At 46.0% G+C, this 19,348-nt stretch overlaps 1 protein-coding gene across 13 annotated transcripts in view; it reads right to left on the bottom strand.

Moving 5' to 3' along the window:
* LOC139413936 (sarcolemma associated protein a) overlaps positions 1 to 19,348 on the bottom strand; it is a 122,198-nt gene that overhangs the window by 29,964 nt on the left and 72,886 nt on the right. For 6 of the 13 annotated variants that reach the window (XM_071161813.1, XM_071161810.1, XM_071161814.1 and 3 more), the window contains 5 exons: positions 18,783 to 18,842; positions 15,248 to 15,322; positions 11,929 to 12,009; positions 11,421 to 11,480; positions 23 to 223 (listed from right to left, as the gene is read on the bottom strand). In XM_071161813.1, the coding sequence (XP_071017914.1) occupies positions 23 to 223; positions 11,421 to 11,480; positions 11,929 to 12,009; positions 15,248 to 15,322; positions 18,783 to 18,842 (477 nt within the window). Of the gene's footprint in view, positions 1 to 22; positions 224 to 11,420; positions 11,481 to 11,928; positions 12,013 to 13,777; positions 13,820 to 15,247; positions 15,323 to 18,782; positions 18,843 to 19,348 lie in introns of all 13 variants that reach the window. The other 7 variants (XM_071161812.1, XM_071161809.1, XM_071161816.1 and 4 more) reach the window with 3 other exon arrangements.

Here is a 19,348-nt window from a genome sequence, read left to right on the forward strand (position 1 = left end):
TATTGATCTGTTCTATACTCACTCTGTAGGTACTGGATCTGCTTGGCTGACTCCTCAGTCTGCTGCCTGTTACTCCTCCTCTCCTCCTCCAGTAAGGCCTGGAGCTCCAGACACTTCTGCTTGCCTGTGTTGGCCAACTCCTGGGCCTCCAGCAGCTCTCTGTGGAGGTGGTTAATCACCTGCTCTGTGTCCCCGGGCTCCAGGTTGGCGCGACTGAGCTCATCTGAAGAGAGGAGTGGACAGAGGGGACAGTTAGACAGGGACACATAGTGGACAATAGTGGACTGTCCATCCAGGTTGGCCCGATGGAGCTCGCCTGGAGAGAGGACAAGGTAGTTAGACATAGGGACAGACTGGGACATACACTCTACAATCTTAAGGTGAATGTACTTCGTTTCAAGACGCTGAATGGTTCCATTTAAAAATCAGCCCAGTGGGCGGCTGGGGGGGGTCCGTGCTACACCACCGCTTATAACTGCAAGAAATCTAAGAGGTGTCAAATAAATGATATCCAGCTCCGGAGTCCAGCTATACATTTGGTTTGCTAACTTGCTAGCTAAGTGGCTAAGTGTCAAGATCAAACTTCAATGGTTACAGCAGAGACATTCCATCCCTTCCTGGATCAAGATCCCTGTTGAAATGGCGTCCCTTGTGGGCACATTCGGTAATACCGATCTGCAGGAATGTGTTTGTGTTGCAAAAATCACCCAAAATGACCAACCTAAACTAAATGCTTCAGTAAGAGGTCAATGTCTGTGTCTGTAATTTTTGGGTTTATCATCCCAGCAACCCCCTAGACTAAAGATGGAATTACAGAACACTCACATCTCCCACAAGCAGCAGACTAACACACGGATTCTACGGCGTAATGGAGTCCAGGCCGGTTTGAAAATCAACAGCAGACTATTGAACTTACACGTTCTAATGATGTAACTTCACTGACAAAGTGACGATGAGGGAATGGATCTGGTAGCCAAGTTATTAACCACGAAATACCTCAGTCACTAATCACTACCAGACGACAGTCCTAGTCTGCGGCCCCAATGGGACCCCCCCCATTCCCTATATATAGTGCACTACTTTTGACCAGGGCCAATAGTGCTCTGGTTAACACGCGGTGCACTACATAGGGGAACGGAGTGCCATTTGGGACAGAACCCACTAATGCAGTCAGCCGCATACAGACCTGGAAGGGGAGAGGGTCCCCATTTGAACGATGTTGCATGTGGTCCCATATAGTTTAGGGATCACTGAAAGAAGTGTTGTTTCTACAGTAGCACAACAGACAGCGTGAGAGTATTTCAGAAGTTATTGTGTTGAACTCTGAACCTGTCCCCCCCCCCACCTAGCCCTAACCGCATCAGGCCCCCCCCCCCCACCTAGCCCTAACCGCATCGGGGTCCACCCCCCCACCTAGCCCTAACCGCGTCGAGGTCCACCCCCCCACCTAGCCCTAACCGCATCGGGGTCCACCCCCCCCACCTAGCCCTAACCGCGTCGGGGTCCACCCCCCCACCTAGCCCTAACCGCATCAGGGCCCCCCCCCCCACCTAGCCCTAACCACATCGGGGTCCACCCCCACACCTAGCCCTAACCGCGTCGGGGTCCACCCCCCCACCTAGCCCTAACCGCGTCGGGGTCCACCCCCCCACCTAGCCCTAACCGCGTCGAGGTCCACCCCCCCACCTAGCCCTAACCGCGTCGGGGTCCCCCCCCCCCACCTAGCCCTAACCGCGTCGGGGTCCCCCCCCCCACCTAGCCCTAACCGCATCAGGGCCCCCCCCACCTAGCCCTAACCGCGTCGGGGTCCACCCCCCCACCTAGCCCTAACCGCATCAGACCAGGACCCTGTCTGGGGTGATGACTGCTGAAGGGTTGTGTGTTTGATGTGGTTGAGAGTCTTGGAGTGTGAAGGTCCTTTGGGGATGATGTGGTCTGGGGGGCAGGGAGGACCACAAGCCAACCATCTCACATCACAGATCACACACCAGATGTTTAACACTGATGTCATGACGCTGTTTATATCTGCTGATCTCTCCGTTAAAACCAGTAAATGGTGAAGGCGCTGACGTCCTCCCCGTCAACTCCCGATGGCGCACGAAGCCCGGGGAACTTTTTGAATTTGAAGGGTGCCATATTGCTGAAAGGCACCATGAATAATCTCAAAAGGATCATGGGTCGACGTTTTCCTCCTGCCTGAGAGGTTAATGGAGCTGCCAGCTTGTGTCATGACATGTTCTTGTCAGAAAGCATCACCATTGAATTCAATATATTTTATATTTGTAGTAAACCTTCAAATAATTCACCGCGGGGGATACAACTTCTTCATTAGAAAGATATTTTAGAGACCAAAAGTGTCAAGGTTGGCTGTTCTGGCAATTGTAATGGAAATGTATAGGGCAGACCTGGGCTTTTGGCACCACTAGGTTGCTATGCAGCAGCCAATCAGCAGAGCTTGTGACTTCACCCTTCAGACTGGTGTGTGTCAGATGGTGACCAAGGAGAGTATTTACTTTACAGTGACTAACACATATGGCCATTACATATCTATGATGAAATGAGACAATCTACCCTTCCCTCCCTCCCTTCCTCCAACACTCCCTTCCTCCAACCCTCCCTTCCTCTCCAACCCTCCCTTCCTCCAACCCTCTCCAACCCTCCCTTCCTCTCCAACCCTCCCTTCCTCTCCAACCCTCCCTTCCCCTCCAACCCTCCCTTCCCCTCCAACCCTCCCTCCTCTCCAACCCTCCCTCCTCTCCAACCCTCCCTTCCTCTCCAACCCTCCCTTCCTCCAACCCTCCCTTCCTCTCCAACCCTCCCTTCCTCTCCAACCCTCCCTTCCTCTCCAACCCTCCCTTCCTCTCCAACCCTCCCTTCCTCTCCAACCCTCCATCTAGTATTGATTAAGTTGAAATATTCTTCCATGTGTCATGTGTCCCATGAATAAATACAGGATTCAATGGATGAAGTTAAACAGTACCAACCAACCAACATCTATCACTGTCTCAACAGTTCCCTCTAGTGGGGTTCAGTCACACCATGACTCTTCTCCCCCCCGTTTTAGGCTGATAGGAGTGTGTGTTCGTCTGAACCCGGTGTGGTCGTCTGCTGCAATAACCGATCCATGACGAAGACCGACGAGGTGTGTGTTCAGAGATGCCGCTCTGTGCTGTTATTTTTATGTTTGTGCCTCGCTTATTAGCACGATTCTTGCCATTCTCCTTCGAATTCTCTCATCAACAAGCTGTTTTTCCACCCACAGAAATGCCACTGACTGGATGTTGTTAGTTTATCGCCCCATTCTCTGTCGGACGTTTGAAATACTGGATCCGGCTCGCCTGGTATCCGACGATCATACCATGCTTAAAGTTGCTTAGGTCACTCGTGTTGCCCATTCTAACGTTCCATGGAACAGTAACTGAATGCCTGTTTGCCTGCTTTATATAGCAAGACACGGCCATGTGACTCACTGTCTGCAGGAGCCATCCATTATGGTGAATGGGACGGTGTACCTAATAAACTGTCCGATGGTACAGTAACTGAATGCCTGGATGCCTGTCTGCCTGCTTTATATAACAAGCCACAACCACGTGACTCCACTGTCTGCAGGAGCCATCCATTATGGTGAATGGGACGGTGTACCTAATAAACTGTCCGATGGAACAGTAACTGAATGCCTGGATGCCTGTCTGCCTGCTTTATATAACAAGACACGACCACGTGACTCACTGTCTGCAGGAGCGAACCAATAAACTGGCTACTGAGTATATATGCAACAGCCAACAGTCTATCAATGCTGTGGTCCAATTCTCTACCCTTCTCTCTTGAAGGTGTGGATTCGTACACTTCCCAAGGAATTTAAAAGGAGAGACTTGTCAAATCAAATCACATGTTATTGGTCACACACATACTTAGCAGATGTTGTTGCGGGTGTAGTAAATTGTTTGTGTTCCTAGCTCCAACAGTGCAGTAGTTTCTAACAAGTCCCAACACACACAAATCTAAAGTAAAAGAATGGAATGAAGAAATATATAAATATTAGATTGAGCAATGTCGGAGTGTCATGGACTAAAATACAGTAGAATAGAATACAGTATATACATTATGAGATGAGTAAAGCAGCATGTAAACATCATTAGAGTGACAGCTGTTCCATTATTAAAGTGACCAGTGAATCGAGGTCTATGTATATAGGGCAGCAGCCTCTAAGGTGCAGGGTTGCGTTACCGGGTTGAAACCGGCTAGTGATGGCTGTTTAACAGTCTGATGGCCTTGAGATAGAAGCTGTTTTTCCAGTCTCTCGGTCCCAGCTTTGATGCACCTGTACTGAGCTCGCCTTCTGGATCAGGCCATGGCTCGGGTGGTTGATGTCCTCGATGATCTTTTTGGCCTACCTGTGACATCGGGTGCTGTAGGTGTCCTGGAGGGCAGGTACTTTGGGCGGAGCAGTTGCCGTACCAGGCAGTGATACAACCTGACAGGATGCTCTCAATTGTGCATCTGTACAAGTCAGTCAGGGTTTTAGGTGACGAGCTAAATTTCTTCAGCCTCCTGAGGTTCTTCAGCACACTGTCTGTGTGGGTGGACTATTTCAGATCGTCAGTGATGTGTACGCCGAGGAACTTGAAGCTTTCCACCTGCTCCACTGCGGTCCCGTCGATGTTGATATGGGGGTGTTCCCTCTGCTGTTTCCTGTCCATGATCAGCTCCTTTGTTTTGTTGATGTTGAGTGACAGGTTATTTTCCTGACACCACATTCCGAGGGCCCTCACCTCCTCCCTGTAGGCCGTCTCGTTGTTGTTGGTAATCAGACCTACTACTGTTGTGTCGTCTGCACAGTCATGGGTGAACACGGAGTACAGGATGGGGCTCAGCATGCACCCTTGTGTGGCCCCAGTGTTGAGTATCAGTGGAGGTTTCAGACCCAGGACCCAGAGCTTAATGATGAGCTTGGAGGGTACAATGGTGTTGAATGCTGAGTTGTAGTCAAAGAACAGCATTCTTAAATAGGTATTCCTCTTGTCCATATGGGATAGGGCAGTGTGCATTGTCTGTGGATCTATTGGGGCACTACGCAAATTGAAGTGGGTCTAGGGTGGCCTGTAGGGTGGAGGTAATATGATCCTTAACTTGACTCTCAAAGCACTTCATGGTAACAGAAGTGAGTGCTACGAGGCGATAGTCATTAGGTTCAGTTACCTTTGCTTTCTTGGGTACAGGAACAATGGTGGCCATCGTGAATTAAGTCGGGACAACAGACTGGAATAGGGAGCGATTGACTATGTCCGCAAACTGTCTGCTCGGGATGCCGTCTGGGCCGGTAGCCTTGCGAGGGTTTAAATGTCGGCCACGGAGCAGGAATGCCAACAGTCCTTGGTAGCGGGCCGTGTCGGTGGCACTGTGTTATCCACGTCAGGGTCCCGTCGGTGTCCGCAATGCGGCTGATTTTCCCTTCGTAATCCGTGATTGTCTATAGACCCTACCACATACGTCTCGTGTCTGAGCCTTTGAATTGATACTCCACTTTGTCTCAGTACTGACGTTCTGCCTGTCTGATTGCCTTACGGAGGGAATAACTACACTGTTTGTATCTGACCATATTCCCAGTCACCTAACCATGGTTAAATGCGGTGGTTTGCGCTTTCAGTTTTCAGCGAATACCGCCATCTATCCACGGTTTCTGTTCTGTCAGTCAGTCAGTCTGTCAGTCTCTCATAATGAAAGCAGCTGAGATATACAATGGCTCTGAAAGCAGTAGAGTTGGCAGACTGACTGACCAGAAGTCAGTCAGTCAGTCAGTCAGTCTCTCATAATGAAAGCAGTTGAGATATACAATGGCTCTGAAAGCAGTAGAGTTGGCAGACTGCTTGAATGGGAGCAGAGACCAAGGTTAACCCTGCCATTAAAAGCCAGACTTATCAACATGGAGTTGATAACACGATCCTGATGAAGTCATCAGTTGACCTTGGTGGTAGCAGACAGACTAAAAACAACGATTTCGGATAAAAACAGGTGTTCAGTGTGATGAATGTAATGACCGACCTGACAGACAGACCGCTGCCAGGGCTTCTGTTCCGTCGGGGATATTACAGAGACAATTAGAAGGATCAGAGTAAATACAGTCTCGCAGACACACACAGTCTCACAGACACACACAGTCTCACAGACACAGTCACACACACACACAGTCTCACACACACAGTCACACACAGTCACACACAGTCACACACAGTCACACACACACACACACAGTGTCACAGTCACACACAGTGTCACAGTCACACACAGTGTCACAGTCACACACAGTGTCACAGTCACACACAGTGTCACAGTCACACACAGTGTCACAGTCACACAGTGTCACAGTCACACACACACACACAGTCACACAGTGTCACAGTCACACAGTGTCACAGTCACACACACAGTCACACAGTGTCACAGTCACACAAACACAGTGTCAAAGACACATATAGTCACACTCACACAATGTTTTCGGCAAAAGTATTCAGACTCCTAGACTTTTTCCACATTTTGTTACGTTACAGCCTCATTCTAAAATCATATATTTTCTGCCCCTCAATCTACAATACCCCACAATGACAAAGCAAAAACATATATTTACATTAGTATTCAGACCTTGTGTTATGAGACTCGAAATTGAGCTCAGGTGCATCCTGTTTCCATTGATCATCCTTGAGATGTTTCTACAACTTGGAGTCCAACTGTGGTAAATTTAATTGATTGCACATGATTTGGAAAGGCACACACCTGTCTATATAAGGTCCCACAGTTGACAGTGCATGTCAGAGCAGAAACCAAGCCATGAGGTCAAGGGAATTTTCTATACAGCTTTGAGACAGGATTGTGTCGAGGCACAGATCTGGGGAAGGGTACCAACACATTTCTGCAGCATTGAAGGTCCCCAAGAACACAGTGACCATCATTCTTAACTTGAAGTTTTGAACAGCCAAGACTTTTCCAAGAGCTGGCCGCCCGGCCAAACTGAGCAATCGGGCAGAAGGGCCTTGGTCAGGGAGGTGACCAAGAACCCAATGGTCACTCTGACAGAGCTCTAGAGTTCTTCTGTGGAGATGGGAGAACCTTCCAGAAGGACAACCATCTCTGCAGCACTCCACCAATCAGGATTCTATGGTAGAGTGGCCAGACGGAAGCCACTCCTCAGTAAAAGGCACATGACAGCAGGCTTAGAGTTTGTCAAAGGCACCTAAAGACTATCACACCATGAGAAAAAAGATTATCTGGTCTGATGAAACCAAGATTGAACTCTTTGGCCTGAATGCCAACCGTCACATCTGGAGGAAACCTGGCACTATCTCTACGGTGAAGCATGGTGGTGGCAGCATCATGCTGGGGGGGATGTTTTTCAGCGGCAGGGACTAGGAGACTAGTCAGGATCGAGAGAAAGATGAATGGAGCAAAGGAGAAAGATCCTTGACGAAAACCTGCTCCAGAGCGTTCAGGACCTCAGACTGGGGCAAAGGTTCACTTTCCAACAGGACAACAACCCTATGCACACAGCCAAGACAGCACAGGAGTGGCTTCGGGACAAGTCTCTGAATGTTCTTGAGTGGCCCAGCCAGAGCCCAAACTTGAACCTGATCAAACATCTCAGGAGAGACCTGAAAATAGCTGTGCAGCGACGCTCCCCATCCAACCTGACAGAGCTTGAGAGGATCTGCAGAGAAGAACAGGAGAAACTCTCCAAATACAGGTGTGCCAAGCATGTAGCTTAATACCCAGGAAGACTGGAGGCTGTAATCGCTGCCAAAGGTGCTTCAACAAAGTACTGAGTAAAGAGTCTAAATACTTATGTAAATGTAATATTTCAGTTCTAAATGTGTAATACATTTGCAAAATAATGTTTTTTTAAATGGTTTTGTCATTATGGGGTAGATTGACGAAGGGAAGAAACAATTGTATCCATTTAAAAAATAAGGCTGTAACACAACTAAATGTGGAAAAAGTCAAGGGGTTTGAATGCTTTCTGAATGCACCGTGTCTTCAATTTCAGCCTACTATAAAGTATGTGCCCTCATGCATGGAGGGAAGGAAAAGTCTCTCCGCTACCCAAGGATAGGAAAGCCCCCCAAACAGCCTGTTACCAACACGTAGTAAACTTCTGGCAAAAATAGTGTTTGACCAGATACAATGCTATTTTACAGTATGCAAATTGACAGACTTTCAGCACACTGATAGGGAAGAAAATTCAACAAGCACAGCACTTACACAAATGACTGATGTTTGGCTGAGAGGAATTGATTAGAACACTAATTGTGGGGGGCGTCGAGTTAGATTTCAGTGCGGCTTTTGACATTATCGATCATAGTCTGTTGCTGGAAAAACTAATGTGTTATGGCTTTACACCCCCTGCTATAATGTGGATAAAGGGTTACCTGTTTAACAGAACACAGAGGGTGTTCTAGAATGGAAGCCTCTCCGACATTATCCAGGTAGTCAGGAATTCCCCAGGGCAGATGTCTTAGCCCCTTTAAAAAAAAATCTTTACCATCAACATGCCACCGGCTCTGAGTAAAAGCCAGTGTGTCTATGTATGGGGATGATTCAACACTTTACACGTCAGCCACTAAAGCAACCGAAATGACTGCCACACTTAACAAAGAGCTGCAGTTAGTTTCACAGTGGGCCGCAAGGATTAAGTTAGTCCCAAATATTTCAAAAACTAAAAACATTGTATTTGGGATAAATCATTCACTAACCCCAGAAGTCTGTCCATAATAAACTGTTGCTCTGCCTTCTTAACAGCACTATCAACAAGGCAGGTCCTACAGGCCCTAGTTTCTACCTTCTTAACAACACTATCAACAAGGCAGGTCCTACAGGCCCTAGTTTCTACCTTCTTAACAACACTATCAACAAGGCAGGTCCTACAGGCCCTAGTTTCTACCTTCTTAACAACACTATCAACAAGGCAGGTCCTACAGGCCCTAGTTTCTACCTTCTTAACAGCACTATCAACAAGGCAGGTCCTACAGGCCCTAGTTTCTACCTTCTTAACAACACTATCAACAAGGCAGGTCCTACAGGCCCTAGTTTCTACCTTCTTAACAGCACTATCAACAAGGCAGGTCCTACAGGCCCTAGTTTCTACCTTCTTAACAACACTATCAACAAGGCAGGTCCTACAGGCCCTAGTTTCTACCTTCTTAACAACACTATCAACAAGGCAGGTCCTACAGGCCCTAGTTTCTACCTTCTTAACAGCACTATCAACAAGGCAGGTCCTACAGGCTCTAGTTTAATCTCACCTGGACTACTGTTTAGTCGTGTGGTCAGGTGCCACAAAGAGGGACTTAGGACAATTAATGATATGCATGTCAATCTCTCAAGGCTCCAAGAGGAAGAGAGATCGACTTCATCACTACTTGTTTTGACATGTTGAATGCACCGAGCTGTCTGTTTGAACTACTGGCACACAGCTCAGACACCCATTCATACCCCACAAGACATGCCACCAGAGGTCTCTTCACAGTCCCCAAGTCCAGAACAGACTATGGGGAGGTGCACAGTACTACATAGAGCCATGACTACATGGAACTCTATTCCACATCAAGTAACTGACATTCTATTCTAACAGTAGAATCAGATTTAAAAAGCAGGTAAAATACACCTTATGGAACAGCAGGGACTGTGAAGACACACACACAGGAACAGACAGACACACGGGTGCCAGCACACGTACTCTATACACCACATTGTAATAGTGTTGTATTGTTGAGGTATTGTACATTTTGTACTGTAAATATGTAGTGGTGCTATATGATGTAATGTTTTATATGTCATGTAAGTGCCTTAATGTGTTTGGACCCCAGGAAGAGTAGCTGCTGCCTTGGCAACAGCTACTAGGTGACATCTATGCTGTGCGAGATCCCTCCCGTTCTTCTGACTAATTGGTTGTTAATTGGTTTCCATTCCAACAACGTGCCCAGGGACCACAACAGTCTAGCTCTCCTACAGTGTTTTAACTGGGAGAGCTGCAGGACTACAGAGATGTGTGCAGGGAAACACATGCAACACCTGTTGATACTGAAGGTACATCATCTATTCTAGCACAAGGTGACACCTGTTGATACTGAAGGTACATCATCTATTCTAGCACAAGGTGACACCTGTTGATACTGAAGGTACATCATCTATTCTAGCACAAGGTGACACCTGTTGATACTGAAGGTACATCATCTATTCTAGCACAAGGTGACACCTGTTGATACTGAAGGTACATCATCTATTCTAGCACAAGGTGACACCTGTTGATACTGAAGGTACATCATCTATTCTAGCACAAGGTGACACCTGTTGATACTGAAGGTACAACATCTATTCTAGCACAAGGTGACACCTGTAAATATCTAGTAGTGAATTCCCTACTGTAACTAGATCACCTGGCGCCTGCTGCACAACAGTGGACTCACAAGGCTCCGGTCTCTCGTCATCACGTGCTTGTAAACAAAAAAAACGTGGTTGGGGACTACCGGTAAGCTTCATCATGAAAAATAGTTGAAAAGAAATGCAAACCTGCTTTATATCCTAACATATTTCACACGTAACATAGACTGCAGGTATTTACTTAAATATAAGCTACAAATATTAACATTTTTGAAGACCGTATTGACAGTATAAAAAAACAACAACATTTGGCCATTTCCAAATACCCCGGTTTACAGTACTCTGCCCTACCAGTACAGAACTTATCTAATCAAAATGTTCATCGTACAACATCCCCATCACTGGCAGTGACCCACCGTTGAAGTGAACCACCGTTGAAGTGAACCCCCGTTGAAGTGACCCACCGTTGAAGTGACCCACCGTTGAAGTGACCCACCGTTGAAGTGACCCACCGTTGAAGTGACCCACCGTTGAAGTGAACCCCCGTTGAAGTGAACCACCGTTGAAGTGAACCACCGTTGAAGTGAACCACCGTTGAAGTGAACCCCCGTTGAAGTGAACCACCGTTGAAGTGAACCACCGTTGAAGTGAACCCCCGTTGAAGTGAACCACCGTTGAAGTGAACCCCCGTTGAAGTGACCCACCGTTGAAGTGAACCACCGTTGAAGTGACCCACCGTTGAAGTGAACCCCCGTTGAAGTGACCCACCGTTGAAGTGAACCACCGTTGAAGTGACCCACCGTTGAAGTGAACCACCGTTGAAGTGAACCACCGTTGAAGTGACCCACCGTTGAAGTGAACCACCGTTGAAGTGAACCACCGTTGAAGTGAACCACCGTTGAAGTGAACCACCGTTGAAGTGAACCACCGTTGAAGTGAACCACCGTTGCCTCCACACAACAAGATTTGATGGCAACCACACTAACGCATAATAAACTAGTCTTAACCAACATTGAGAAGTAAATCTATATTCACATATATATATGTATTACCTTTGAGCAGGGCGACCCTGTTCTGTGGCTCGTTCAGCTCATGATCATCCATGTTTCCGTCTACACAGAGAGAGATAGAGAGGACAGAAAGAGAAGAGGAACAGAGAGGATTAACAGTGAGCTGGGACCAGACCAGGCCAAACAGCCAGAGAGGCATTGAGTGACAAACTAAATCAATAGCCATCCTGTGGTTCTGCTCGGGATAGAGATTCACGAGCACGCCATGCTGATTATGTCCTAGTTAGAATTGATTAACATAAAACATTTTTTTTTACATTGGTTACCATCTTAAAAACATAGTGAAGACTGGTTAACGTTATGGTTGTTCATTGTTAATATAATAAGAGGTGTTAACAGTGTCTGGTTGTTCATTGTTAATATAATAAGAGGTGTTAACAGTGTCTGGTTGTTCATTGTTAATATAATAAGAGGTGTTAACAGTGTCTGGTTGTTCATTGTTAATATAATAAAAGGTGTTAACAGTGTCTGGTTGTTCAAGGTGTTTTACCTGATGTGTCGTCACTGCTGCGATCTTTACTGGGACTTAGTGTATCTGACATGTCCGACTCCTTAGCATCCACTAGGTTTTCTACTGGACAGAGGGACAGACTACTTACAACAGAACTACCAAACTAATAAAACCACATGAGATCAAATGTAACAGAATGTCAAGTAGGTTTAAGTCAATAAGCAATATTGAAACAGTACACATGACACGACCCCCCCCCCCCCCCCCGTTGCTTCAGTTGGCTTGCTCCCCTTGTTTCCATCCATCCATGGTCATCTATCTGTCTGCCAGGGGGTATGAGGTGTGGTCATCTATCTGCCTGACTGCCAGGGGGTATGAGGTGTGGTCATCCATCTGCCTGACTGCCAGGGGGTATGAGGTGTGGTCATCTATCTGACTGCCAGGGGGTATGAGGTGTGGTCATCTATCTGCCTGACTGCCAGGGGGTATGAGGTGAGGTCATCTGACTGCCTGACTGCCAGGGGGTATGAGGTGTGGTCATCTATCTGATTGCCAGGGGGTATGAGGTGAGGTCATCTGACTGCCAGGGGGTATGAGGTGTGGTCATCTATCTGCCTGACTGCCAGGAGGTATGAGGTGTGGACATCTGGTGTGTGTGTGTGTTACGTAATCTGGTGTGTGTGTGTGTGTGTGTGTGTGTGTTATGTAATCTGGTGTGTGTGTGCGTGTTATGTAATCTGGTGTGTGTGTGCGTGTTACGTCATCTGGTGTGTGTGTGCGTGTTACGTCATCTGGTGTGTGTGTGCGTGTTACGTAATCTGGTGTGTGTGTTACTGTAATCTGGTGTGTGTGTGTTACTGTAATCTGGCGCGTGTGTTACTGTAATCTGGCGCGTGTGTTACGTAATCTGGCGCGTGTGTTACGTAATCTGGCGCGTGTGTTACGTAATCTGGCGCGTGTGTTACGTAATCTGGCGCGTGTGTTACGTAATCTGGCGCGTGTGTTACGTAATCTGGCGCGTGTGTTACGTAATGTGGCGCGTGTGTTACGTAATGTGGCGCGTGTGTTACGTAATCCGGCGCGTGTGTTACGTAATCCGGTGTGTGTGCGTGTTACGTAATCCGGTGTGTGTGTGCGTGTTACGTAATCTGGTGTGTGTTACTGTAATCTGGTGTGTGTGTGTTACTCTAATCTGGTGTGTGTGTGTTACTCTAATCTGGTGTGTGTGTGTGTTACGTAATCTGGCGCGTGTGTTACGTAATCCGGCGCGTGTGTTACGTAATCTGGCGCGTGTGTTACGTAATCTGGGGCGCGTGTGTGTGTTACGTAATCTGGGGCGCGTGTGTGTGTTACGTAATCTGGCGTGCGTGTGTGTGTGTTAAGTAATCTGGCGCGCGTGTGTGTGTGTTAAGTAATCTGGCGCGCGTGTGTGTGTGTTAAGTAATCTGGCGCGCGTGTGTGTGTGTTAAGTAATCTGGCGCGCGTGTGTGTGTTAAGTAATCTGGCGCGCGTGTGTTACGTAATCTGGCGCGCGTGTGTTACGTAATCTGGCGCGCGTGTGTTACGTAATCTGGCGCGCGCGTGTTACGTAATCTGGCGCGCGTGTGTGTGTTACGTAATCTGGCGCGCGTGTGTGTTACGTAATCTGGCGTGTGTGTGTTACGTAATCTGGCGTGTGTGTGTTACGTAATCTGGCGTGTGTGTGTGTTACGTAATCTGGCGTGTGTGTGTGTTACGTAATCTGGCGTGTGTGTGTTACGTAATCTGGCGTGTGTGTGTTACGTAATCTGGCGTGTGTGTGTGTTACGTAATCTGGCGTGTGTGTGTGTTACGTAATCTGGTGTGTGTGTGTACTGTAATCTGTGTAATCTTGGGGGGGATGACATACCATTTGTTGCATCTCTGATGTTCCCTCCCACCCTTTTCCTCTCTGAAATAAAACTATTGGCATGATGAGGTCTGTCAGTTATTGTGCCCTGCTGCTAGAATCCTTGTCAGTGGCCTGGTCTCTTCTTTGATCCGAGTCAGATATAAATAGATATTATTAAATCAGTGTCGTGTGATTCAGCTGCAGTTTAATCTCCTGGCTGCATTCAGACAGCTGACCCTGAACAGACGTTGAGTGCCTGGAGAACGTTTAACAGCCGACCCGTGGCTAGGGTTCAACTAATAATGCCCTGGATATAGTTTTACCTACAATAAATAGACACCATGGCTGGGAAAAGCTCCAAGAGCAGCATGCAGATTCAGGATCGACAGGAGAACCAGAGAGGACAGGTCAGATTCAGGATAGACAGGAGAACCAGAGAGGACAGGTCAGATTCAGGATAGACAGGAGAACCAGAGGACAGGTCAGATTCAGGATCGACAGGAGAACCAGAGAGGACAGGTCAGATTCAGGATCGACAGGAAAACCAGAGAGGACAGGTCAGATTCAGGATCGACAGGCGAACCAGAGGACAGGTCAGATTCAGGATGGACAGGAGAACCAGAGAGGACAGGTCAGATTCAGGATAGACAGGAGAACCAGAGAGGACAGGTCAGATTCAGGATCGACAGGAGAACCAGAGAGGACAGGTCAGATTCAGGATAGACAGGAGAACCAGAGAGGACCGGTCAGATTCAGGATAGACAGGAGAACCAGAGAGGACCGGTCAGAATCAGGATAGACAGGAGAACCAGAAAGGACAGGTCAGATTCAGGATAGACAGGAGAACCAGAGAGGACAGGTCAGATTCAGGATAGACAGGAGAACCAGAGGACAGGTCAGATTCAGGATGGACAGGAGAACCAGAGGACAGGTCAGATTCAGGATGGACAGGAGATTTAGACATGCCAAAGAGATAACCCGACCTTAAAGAGCAGGCCAGCTGAAACTAAACAGAGAGCTGACTCCAGTTGGGCTCCTCTGGAAGAGTAATACCTGGTATTACCACAGGGTGGTGCTGTACAGGAGTTGATCGAGTTCTCTTACACCCAACAAGAGACGGGTTGGTTGTTAAGCAACAAAAACCCACGCGGGCGCAACTTTGAGGGCAAAACAGATGAGGTTGGCTAAGATGGTTAACCACATGTAACCTTATATATCATCTCTTGGTTAGCTAGGTAGCTAATTTTAGCCATATTAGCATTGCAATGAAATCAGTCAAAACACCTCAAAACAAGACATGGTATCAAGAACGAGCTGAAACGAGCCACTTCAGATTCCCCACACGGCAGTTTCTTGTCATTCTTGCTAGCGATCTGGCCATCCAGAATCACAACAGGCTGACTTCTGACCCATGGAAGCGCCCACATGGTTTTCATGTCCTCGTCAGCTAATCCATCGACAGAGCCTGTGTAATGAACAGTATTTTACCTTTCAGTCTGTCAGGACTGGTAAGGCTGTCTCCTTCTGCTGTCTGGTTGTTCTGCAGGTGGGCATCTATGACCTCTGAGACAGATACATAATAGAGATCAGCCATTAGTAAGACCGTGGTCATAACTAGAGGTCGACCGATTAATCGGAATGGCCAATTAATTAGGGCCGATTTCAAGTTTTCATAACAATCGGAAATCTGTAATTTTGGACGCCGATTTTTTATTTATTTGTACACCTTTATTTAACCTTTATTTAACTAGGCAAGTCAGTTAAGAACACATTCTTATTTACAATGACAGCCTATGAACGGTGGGTTAACTGCCTTGATCAGGGGCAGAACGACAGATTTATACCTTGTCAGTTCAGGGGATCCAATCTTGCAAACTTACAGTTAACTAGTCCAACGCTCTAAATACCTGCCTCATGAGGAGCCTGCCTGTTACGCGCATGCAGTAAGAAGCCACGGTAAATTGCTAGCTAGCATTAGTTATATTAGTTATCACTAGTTATAACTACACATGGTTGATGATATTGCTAGTTTATCTAGCGTGTCCAGCGTTGCATATAATCGATGCGGTGCGCATTCGCGAAAAAGGACTGTCGTTGCTCCAACGTGTACCTAACCATAAACAACGCCTTTCTTAAAATCAATACACAAGTATATATTTTTAAACATGCATATTTAGTTAATATTGCCTGCTAACATGAATTTCTTATAACTAGGTAAATTGTGTCACTTCTCTTGTAACAGAGTCAGGGAAAATGCAGCAGTTTGGGCCGCCTGGCTCGTTGCGAACTGTGTGAAGACTATTTCTTCCTAACAAAGACAGCCAACTTCACCAAATGGGGGATGATTTAACAAAAGCGCATTTGCGAAAAAAGCACAATCATTACACGACTGTACCGAACCATAAACATCAACGCCTTTCTTAAAGTCAATACACAGAAGTATATATTTCTAAAACTGTATATTTAGCTAAAATAAATCCAGGTTAGCAGGCAATATTAACCAGGTGAAATTGTGTCACTTCTCTTGCGTTCATTGCACGCAGTCAGGGTATATGCAACAGTTTGGGTCGCCTGCCTCGTTGCGAACTAATTTGCCAGAATTTAATGTAATTTTGACATAACATTTAAGGTTGTGCAATGTAACAGGAATATTTAGACTTAGGGATGCCACCCGTTAGATAAAATACAGAACGGTTCCGTATTTCACTGAAAGAATAAACGTCTTGTTTTCGAGATGATAGTTTCCGGATTCGACCATATTAATGACCTAAGGCTCGCATTTCTGTGTGTTATGTTATAATTAAGTCTATGATTTGGTAGAGCAGTCTGACTGAGCGATGGTAGGCACCAGCAGGCTCATAAGCATTCATTCAAACAGCACTTTCATGCGTTTTGTCAGCAGCTCTGCTGTTTTTGACTTCAAGCCTATCAACTCCCAAGATTAGGCTGGTGTAACGATGTGATGTGAAATGGCTAGCTAGTTAGCGGGGTGCGTGCTAATAGCGTTTCAAACGTCACTCGCTCTGAGACTTGGAGTAGTTGTTCCCCTTGCTCTTCATGGGTAACGCTGCTTCGAGTGTGGCTGTTGTCGATGTGTTCCTGGTTTAAGCCCAGGTAGGGGCGAGGAGAGGTACGGAAGCTATACTGTTACACTGGCAATACTAAAGTACCTATAAGAACATCCAATAGTCAAAGGTATATATGAAATACAAATAGTATAGAGAAATAGTCCGAAAATACTATATTAATTACAAACTAAAACTTCTTACCTGGGAATATTGAAGAATCGTTAAAAGGAACCACCAGCTTTCATTTGTTCTCACGTTCTGAACAAGGAACTGAAACATTAGCTTTTTTACATGGCACATATTGCACTTTTACTTTCTTCTCCGACACTTTGTTTTTGTCTTATTTAAACCAAATTGAACACGTTTCATTATTTATTTGAGGCTAAATTGATTTTATTGATGTATTATATTAAGTTAAAATAAGTGTTCATTCAGTATTGTTGTAATTGTCATTATTACAAATAAATTTGAAAAAAAAAGAACAAAAATAATAATAAAACATTGGCTGATTAATCGGTATCGGGTTTTTGTTGTCCTACAATAATCGGTATCGACGTTGAAAAATCATAATCGGTCGACCTCTAGTCATAACACCTCATATCAGTTACATTTAGGGAAAAGTATTGGAAATCAGCATACAAAAAAAATAAAATTGTATCTGTCCCTAATATTCAAATTTGAGAGGAGCAAAACTCATCTCCCAAACCATATGGCTTCAGCCAAGCAGACTGACTAAAACAACCATATGGCTTCAGCCAAGCAGACCGACTAAAACAACCATATGACCTCAGCCAAGCAGACTGACTAAAACAACCATATGGCTTCAGCCAAGTAGACTGACTAAAACAACCATATGGCTTCAGCCAAGTAGACTGACTAAAACAACCATATAGCTTCAGCCAAGCAGACTGACTAAAACAACCATATGGCTTCAGCCAAGTAGACTGACTAAAACAACCATATGACCTCAGCCAAGTAGACTGACTAAACAACCATATGGCCTCAGCCAAGTAGACTGACTAAAACAACCATATGGCTTCAGCCAAGTAGACTGACTAAAACAACCATATGACCTCAGCCAAGTAGACTGACTAAAACAACCATATGGCTTCAGCCAAGTATACTGACTAAACAACCATATGGCTTCAGCCAATTAGACTGACTAAAACAACCATATGACCTCAGCCAAGCAGACTGACTAAAACAACCATATGGCTTCAGCCAAGTAGACTGACTAAAACAACCATATGACCTCAGCCAAGTAGACTGACTAAACAACCATATGGCTTCAGCCAAGTAGACTGACTAAAACAACCATATGGCTTCAGCCAAGTAGACTGACTAAACCATATGGCCTCAGCCAAGTAGACTGACTAAAACAACCATATGACCTCAGCCAAGTAGACTGACTAAAACAACCATATGGCTTCAGCCAAGTAGACTGACTAAACAACCATATGACCTCAGCCAAGTAGACTGACTAAAACAACCATATGGCCTCAGCCAAGTAGACTGACTAAACAACCATATGACCTCAGCCAAGCAGACTGACTAAAACAACCATATGGCTTCAGCCAAGTAGACTGACTAAAACAACCATATGGCTTCAGCCAAGTAGACTGACTAAAACAACCATATGACCTCAGCCAAGTAGACTGACTAAAACAACCATATGGCTTCAGCCAAGCAGACTGACTAAAACAACCATATGGCTTCAGCCAAGTAGACTGACTAAAACAACCATATGACCTCAGCCAAGTAGACTGACTAAAACAACCATATGGCTTCAGCCAAGTAGACTGACTAAACAACCATATGACCTCAGCCAAGTAGACTGACTAAAACAACCATATGGCCTCAGCCAAGTAGACTGACTAAACAACCATATGGCTTCAGTCAAGTAGCAAAACCATCGAGAACACACACATAAACACAACAAGAAAACAAACACTTACCGTCAAAGTTGGCCAGCTTGTGCAACGACGAGCCCACTGCTTCTTTCAACTGTTTCACGGCTGTAGAGGGGAGAAATTGAGGTCAAAACGTGACGATGACTGAATGGGGCACCTGTTGAGTGAGAGAAGCATCCATCTCTAGACCTCGTCTCAGGATTAGCCTCTGGCTAGCTTCTGAGCGGCAGTAGTAGGTAGTTAGCTCATTTAAGAACAGCGAACCAAATAAAACGCTGTTCATCAACCAATCAGCAATAAGCTAATTTAATTTGGCATGCTGGAATTCTCTCAACACAGTACCACACAAAGCAGTGTGATGTAAAAATGTACAGAACAGTACAAACGATCGGTGCAAAAACAACAGCTAGAGTCATCACTGGCAGGTAAACTACAGTACCCATCATGCAACAGAACAAGGAAGTTAAAACACCCAGACAGTCCAAGAGAGGAACCACACAGCAAGGCTAATATGAAGTTAAAAAGGTGGTGTTATCATGCAGAAAACCAAAGAGTGATGGTGAATGTCTCAAACGAAGAGGAAAAACAAGTTATGCAATTATATGAAGAAG

The sequence above is a fragment of the Oncorhynchus clarkii genome, chromosome 7, assembly GCF_045791955.1.
Source record: "Oncorhynchus clarkii lewisi isolate Uvic-CL-2024 chromosome 7, UVic_Ocla_1.0, whole genome shotgun sequence".
NCBI lineage: Eukaryota > Metazoa > Chordata > Actinopteri > Salmoniformes > Salmonidae > Oncorhynchus > Oncorhynchus clarkii.